Raw genomic sequence first — 8,236 nt, forward strand, 5'->3', positions numbered from 1 at the left:
TCATAAATGTGCATCTATTCATCATAAAAGTGCGTCTGTCCATGATAATAGTGCATCTATCCATTATAAAAGTGCATCTATCCATCATAAAAGTGCATCTATCCATCATAAAAGTGCATCTGTCCATCATAAAAGTGCGTCTGTCCATGATAATAGTGCATCTATCCATTATAAAAGTGCATCTATCCATCATAAAAGTGCATCTATCCATCATAAAAGTGCATCTATCCATCATAAAAGTGCGTCTGTCCATGATAATAATGCATCTATCCATTATAAAAGTGCATCTATCCATCATAAAAGTGCATCTATCCATCATAAAAGTGCATCTATCCATCATAAAAGTGCATCTATCCATCATAAAAGTGCATCTGTCCATCATAAAAGTGCATCTATTCATCATAAAAGTGCATCTAACCATCATAAAAGTGCATCTATTCATCATAAAAGTGCATCTATCCATCATAAAAGTGCATCTATCCATCATAAAAGTGCATCTGTCCTTCATAAAAGTGCATCTATCCATCATAAAAGTGCATCTATCCATCATAAAAGTGCATCTATCCATCATAAAAGTGCATCTATCCATCATAAAAGTGCATCTGTCCATCATAAAAGTGCATCTATTCATCATAAAAGTGCATCTAACCATTATAAAAGTGCATCTATTCATCATAAAAGTGCATCTATCCATCATTAAAGTGCATCTGTCCATCATAATAGTGCATCTATTCATCATAAAAGTGCATCTATCCATCATAAAAGTGCATCTATCCATCATAAAAATGCATCTATCCATCATAAAAGTGCATCTGTCCATCATTAAAGTGCATCTATCCATCATAAAAGTGCATCTGTCCATCATAAAAGTGCATCTATTCATCATAAAAGTGCATCTAACCATCATAAAAGTGCATCTATTCATCATAAAAGTGCATCTATCCATCATTAAAGTGCATCTATCCATCGTAAAAGTGCATCTATTCATCATAAAAATGCATCTATCCATCATAAAAGTGCATCTGTCCATCATAAAAGTGCATCTATCCATCATAAAAGTGCATCTGTCCATCATAAAAGTGCATCTATCCATTTTATAAGTGCATCTGTCCATCATATAAGTGCATCTATCCATCATAAAAGTGCATCTATCCATCGTAAAAGTGCATCTATCCATCATAAAAATGCATCTATCCATCATAAAAGTGCATCTGTCCATCATAAAAGTGCATCTATCCATCATAAAAGTGCGTCTGTCCATCATAAAAGTGCGTCTGTCCATCATAAAAGTGCGTCTGTCCATCATAAAAGTGCAGTGCGTCTGTCCATCATAAAAGTGCGTCTGTCCATGATAATAGTGCATCTATCCATTATAAAAGTGCATCTATCCATCATAAAAGTGCATCTATTCATCATAAAAGTGCGTCTGTCCATGATAATAGTGCATCTATCCATTATAAAAGTGCATCTATCCATCATAAAAGTGCATCTATCCATCATAAAAGTGCATCTGTCCATCATAAAAGTGCGTCTGTCCATGATAATAGTGCATCTATCCATTATAAAAGTGCATCTATCCATCATAAAAGTGCATCTATCCATCATAAAAGTGCATCTATCCATCATAAAAGTGCATCTATCCATCATAAAAGTGCATCTGTCCATCATAAAAGTGCGTCTGTCCATGATAATAGTGCATCTATCCATCATAAAAGTGCATCTATCCATCATAAAAGTGCATCTGTCCATCATAAAAGTGCGTCTGTCCATGATAATAGTGCATCTATCCATTATAAAAGTGCATCTATCCATCATAAAAGTGCATCTATCCATCATAAAAGTGCATCTATCCATCATAAAAGTGCATCTATCCATCATAAAAGTGCATCTGTCCATCATAAAAGTGCGTCTGTCCATCATAAAAGTGCATCTATTCATCATAAAAGTGCATCTATCCATTATAAAAGTGCATCTATCCATCATAAAAGTGCATCTATCCATCATAAAAGTGCATCTATCCATCATAAAAGTGCATCTATCCATCATAAAAGTGCATCTGTCCATCATAAAAGTGCGTCTGTCCATGATAATAGTGCATCTATCCATCATAAAAGTGCATCTATCCATCATAAAAGTGCGTCTGTCCATGATAATAGTGCATCTATCCATCATAAAAGTGCATCTGTCCATCATAAAAGTGCGTCTGTCCATGATAATAGTGCATCTATCCATCATAAAAGTGCATCTGTCCATCATAAAAGTGCGTCTGTCCATGATAATAGTGCATCTATCCATCATTAAAGTGCATCTATCCATCATAAAAGTGCATCTGTCCATCATAAAAGTGCGTCTGTCCATGATAATAGTGCATCTATCCATTATAAAAGTGCATCTATCCATCATAAAAGTGCTCCGGGGGGTTAATAAAGGCCTTCTGAAGTGAAGCCATGTGTTTGTGTAAGAAAAATATCCATATTTAAAACTTTATAATTAAGCAATAAGCCCCTTGAAGCCATGGTTTACAGTGGATGTAGAACAGCTGAGGGCCGTTGTTAGACGTGGAGCGGAGTGCCTAAAACCCCCTCAGCTGTTCTACATCCACTGTAAAACACGGCTTCAAGGGGCTTATTGCTTTTATAAAACGGTTACTCCATAAAAATATTCATTTTAATATTTATTTTATTTATAAAATAAACACCAGCAACAAAAAATATAACGTTATAACACATTTATTCCTCCGCCAAGTAATGTAGTTCCAGAGAGGTTGCTAAGCAACACATGCAGCAACAGAGCATCACAAACGGCAGTTGCGCATTAACACTAATGTAATGCGGTCACAGGTGTGTGTGTGTGTGTGTGTGTGTGTGTGTGTGTGTGTGTGTGTGTGTGTGTGTGTGTGTGTGTGTGGAGTAACACTAATGTAATGCGCTCACAGGTGTGTGTGTGTGTGTGTGTGTGTGTGTGTGCAGTCATTTACAACAGCTTCGAACGTGGCTCAACCAATCAGAATCAAGGACTGGAACTATCCGTTTTGTAAAGTAAAATAGCTAGCTTCCGGCCAAACGAACAAACGAAGTCTAAGCGCAACGTAATGCGACGTACTGCTGATATTTACGCTACGCGCTGACACACTACGCTACTTCTGACGTCAGGAGTTGCGGAAGTTGCACTTTAGGCGTAAGTAGATTGCGTATGTTTGTTTGGCCGGAAGCTAGAATTTTACTTTGTAATGTGTTAAACATGGATATTTTTCTTACACAAATGCTTGGCTTTGCTTCGGAAACATAGTTGACAAAATGGCATCAATTTCTTTGATGCATTATTTAAGAACAGATATTTCTATCAAATATAGATATTTCTATCAAATATCTTTTAATATCTTTTTGCCTTGCATGGTCTCACAATGATCTGAGCCAATTTTGGTGAAATGTGTACAAACGGTGTAGAGGTTTTGGATGAGATTGAAAAAGTAGGTTTTCAAGAAAATTCTAAATGCCGGACAGACATTTTGACCGACCATGGCATAATATGTTTGTATGGCTCAAGGAATCTATCAAGACTATTTTCATTCAAATATAGAAAACTATTAAAAAGCTAATAGCGTTTTTTGAAATATAATTATATTTTTTTTTGTAAACTTTGAGTTCCTTCAGAGCATGACACATAAAGAGTTAACGTAACAACACGCTAATGCGTTTGTAAAATACAGCATTTTACGACAAAACTCTAAATGATTTTATGATTCAGTTTTATCATTTTTGAGCAAACTGTTCAGAATTTACAAGCAAATACAACACATTTTCATATCTCCTGACCAGTAGGTGGCGCTGTGCTTGTAATGACATGTACTAAGACTGGTCTCAATCCACTAAAGCATTGCAGAGATAAAGCCTCTCATCCATTTTGATGTGACTTTCGTCAAATTCGTTTGGGCTTTATTCAAGAATGGTTGGGTTTATCAAAAAGCTTTTAATAACATTTTGCCGGCACGGTCTGAAGATGATTTGAGCCAATTTTGGTGAAAATCGGATTGTTCGGAAAGTTCAAAATGGTGGGAAAATTTTAATTAATCGAAACGTCACGAGCCGAGGAATCAAGGAAAATAATTCTGTTTCTAGCCCTTACACTTCAAAAGTTATTAGCATAAACATAAGTGCAAATTTGGACAGTTGGTGGCGCTTGAGCAATTGAGATGGAGACTCCAAAATTGCTGTGAGTATTGTTGAGGCTGTCATCTATCTGTGAAGAAGAAGAAAACTAATGGACCGAAACATCAGTTATAATTGCTCCAAAGAATTGTGAGAAGAAAAATAGAAGACTTTCATTATTTAGCGTATTAAGTTTCAACCAAACAATGTAACACACACACCTATACAACACCTGAGATATATTGTGTTGTGTTGCAGACAAGTGAAGGAGAAGAACCAAAATCAGTGTGTGAACCCAGGCCAAGCAGGAGAACTGAGTCCCAACACTCAAACACAGGTGAGAGTTCTCCGTCAGTTCTCACAGATTATTATAACTCTCCTCAGAAAATGAACATGGCTTTTGAAATTGATGGAAGACAATTTTCTATATCTGTAGACAGGCTATCTTAGTATTGATTCCTTATCCGGGTCTTTAGCAGAGCTTTCATGGCATTTCCCAGGTTTGTGGACTTCTGTAATGGGGAAAAGTGACCAGTCTTTCGTCAGAAGAACAGTTCTGTCAGTAACTAGGCTTTGTTTGCCTTTATTTAAAGCTCCAATAATCCTTTGGTGAAGTTATAGCAAAGACTTTTCCAGCCTATCTTGATCACTCCGTGTTTCCAATAAAAATGTGAAAAGTGTTTATGTGCTAGTTTAGTGTGTTTGTCTATAATTATGATGAATACTGGAGATGGATATGAAGGATATACATGGATATTGTGTGATAAACAACTGTGTGTTTATATATAATCTGATTCTCATAGCTGGAGGATTTGATGGCGGCTCTAGACAACACCAGAAGAGAGCTGGACGCCACTAGGCAGCGGCTGTCTTCGACTCAGAATACTCTGTGTGAGCACGACACTGAGCTGAGCCGGTTACGAGATGATCACAGTAAACAGCTCTCAGAGATCCTGCAGCTGAAGTGAGTGTAGGAAACCTCTCATTCAACAGCGCTGACCTGTGTTCATGTTCCTCTGGTTCCTTTGCAACCTTTTCGTCCATAAGTCTGAGTTCTTCATATGAGCAGCGCCTCATGGTCGTGGAATGATCTAGCCCAGTGTTATTCAAATAGCGGACCGCGGGACATAATGGCGGCATTTACCGTTTCTACAGATCAAACAACGGAGCGGTTCACTCCACAAACACTCAGGGTTGATTCTGGGAATCATCTTTCAGAGCTATATCTATAATATTTTTATCTAGAGCCAAAAGTGCTTTGTTCGAGCCCTCTCTGCTCAATGCGTGTTGCTTCTCTCTATCCCGCACTGAACACGTTAAGCGCCGCATTAGGAGCGGCAGACGACGCGGTTATTTAATCAACAGAAGCAGAAACAGGTGAACAGGTGAAAATAGATACTTTCACTAAAACACTGCAGAAAACGAAAATGCATCTAATACACTGATTTTACCTGTCATCCAGATGACTGACCGTTCAACTAAACCAGACTGAGGCTCAGTTAATGTGTGGCGTCTTTAGATGTGTCTTTCATACATTTCATAATAAACAAAGTTAAATTTGGAAAATTATATAGAGTTGGCAAGGAAAGAAAAACTTTTAAATTACTTGTTAACTTTGTTTTGTCCTCATGATGAGAGTTCTGATTATTAGATCATGTACTGAAGTAAAACATATAAAAATGGTCCACACTTTTCTTAAGAGGTAAACCTGAACCTCCAGTGTGTTTCTCAGAGCCAAGGCCTTCTGTGTACCAGACACAAACGTGTCTAAATGTAAAATAGCCTGTTAAAACCAGAGGTCGACAGTAACAAAGTACATTTACTTGAGTATCTGTACTTTACTTGAGTATTATTTTTTCTGGAAACTTGTTACTTTAACTTCACTACATCTGAAAGACAAGTATCGTACTTTTACTCCACTACAATTCTGTCACTGTCCTTGAGGAGAAAGTAACGTCAGTCAGGGAATGATTTTGGCTGGAAATGAAAGTCGGGTTGATGTCAGGACTCGACTGATGTTGGATTCTGACGTCAACACGATTTTCGTTTTCAACCCCAATACTACGTCTGTCCAACGTTGGAGATTAACGTCAATCTGGCGTTGGATTCTGACATCAAGCTAATTTTCATTTTCAGCGTTGTGTTTGGTCTTCTAAATGCGAATTTTGTCATTGTTTTGGAGCACACTAGCTTATAGATAACAGTAAGGCTAACATATTCGTACTAACAGCCAAAAAACTTTAAATAGGGAACTATTTGAGGGAACGCCCATTTGGGTGTCCGAAACCATTGTGGACGTTATTGAGTGATTTATTCAATCCCACCACTGGAACTGTGTTCTAGAGATAAATGTGATATTGATATGAGGGTAGGAAGGCATCGATTCAGAGGCATAAGGTACTGTAAGTATTACACACAACATTGCAACAATAATAAAACAATGCATTGACATTTACTTTTTACTTTTGATACTTAAGTACTTTTGAAAACTTTTGATACTTTACAACTTTTACTTGTAACAGAGTAATATTTGACCAGCAGTGTCTATACTTTCTCTCAAGTAAGGAAGTTGTGTACTTTGTCCACCTCTGGTTAAAACATCTGATCTAGCCTTTTTATATTCATATCCAGTAGGGAGAAATATTAACTTTTAATATAAACTGTAAATTTGACAAAGGACTACGGCTGCCTGAATGGAAATGTATAACTATTCCAAAAAAGACTCCAGAGCTCCACTGGGAAGGAGATATAGAGACCGGAGCTCTGGGAACTTTAATTGAAAACCCCTGATCTAGGCATTCACGGCATGTTGGAATTACTTTAATTACGAGATTCCGTCTTGTAAAAACCAACCGGCCACAAGATCGGAAACCAGCCGATAATCACTTCCTTTTATTTGATACGTGGTCTCTAAACTTGCAATTACTTTAAGAAAAGACATTACAGAAAGACATAAGCGTGTTTGGCATTGTTGTGAATGTGAAAAGCTAAATAGTCTCCACCGGCTAGAGTTAAACAACAATGTGATTACTAGGTGTGTATAATTAAAACTTCTTTAAGTAGCTCCCAACCAAATGACACTGACAGTAGCTGCTGTTAAAGGAATAGTTCACTTAAAAATGAACATTTCTGTCATCATTTACTCGCCCTCAAGTTGTTTCAAACCTGTATGAGTTTCTTTCTTCTGCTGAACACAAAGGAAGATATCTTGAAGAATGTCGGTAACCGAACAGTTAACAGTAGCCATTAATTTCCACAGTGTTTCTTTCTTACTATGGAAGTCAATGGGGTCCATCAACTGTTCAGTTACCGACGCTCTTCAAATAACCTCTTTTGTGTTCAGCAGAAGAAAGAAACTCATACAGGTCTGAAACAACTTGAGGGCGAGTAAATGATGACAGAAATGTTCATTTTTAAGTGAACTATTCCTTTAAGTCCGCACACATGTGCTGTTCTCCTTCCCCTCTCTCCTGAACACTTCTGCTCATTAACGCTCATGCTAATGGTTGCCAGATACCTAAAGAAGTAACCTGGTCTAATAAATAACATGAACTCATTTGTGCTCTGGGAAAGAGATTGGGTTCTCAAAACAATGCCTTTGAATATGCATGGCAAAATGTATACAAACAAAAATAAGAGAAACAAATATTAACGACAGCCTACAGAGGAAAAGTGGCTTAATACCTGCAGAATCACTGACCAAAAATGGTTCATGGTTTAACAGTTGTTGCGGTTGCGTCAAACAATAGTTTCTCTCTCTCTCTCTCTCTCTCTCTCTCTCTCTCTCTCTCTCTCTGTGTGTGTGTGTGTGTGTGTGTGTGTGTGTGTGTGTGTGTGGGAGAGAGGGATTTGTTTAGAGAAGTCTAATGATTAGGCAGCGGTTTGTTAAGATCCCCTGCTGGACCTTTTGGGTAAAATTGTGCACCAAACACAGCCTAAACTCTTCCGATCACAGGAAGAGAGCAGGGGATTGTGGGTTATCACTGAAACGCTCCTGCTGTGTGTGTGTGTGTGTGTGTGTGTGTGTGTGTGTGTGTGTGTGTGTTTACTGTATTTCGTGTTTGTGTCTGCTTCTATTTAAGTAATGA

General features: G+C 37.6%; 1 protein-coding gene across 1 annotated transcript in view; it reads left to right on the forward strand.

Annotated features, from left to right (window-relative positions):
- Positions 1–8,236, forward strand: part of LOC308680398 (ERC protein 2) — a 53,586-nt gene that overhangs the window by 31,949 nt on the left and 13,401 nt on the right. The window contains exons 9-10 of the mRNA XM_081348520.1: positions 4,407–4,485; positions 4,952–5,112. Of these exons, the coding sequence (XP_081204646.1) occupies positions 4,407–4,485; positions 4,952–5,112 (240 nt within the window). The remainder of the gene's footprint in view (positions 1–4,406; positions 4,486–4,951; positions 5,113–8,236) is intronic.

The sequence above is a fragment of the Scardinius erythrophthalmus genome, assembly GCF_964197995.2.
Source record: "Scardinius erythrophthalmus genome assembly, chromosome: 20".
Classification (NCBI taxonomy): Eukaryota; Metazoa; Chordata; class Actinopteri; order Cypriniformes; family Leuciscidae; genus Scardinius; species Scardinius erythrophthalmus.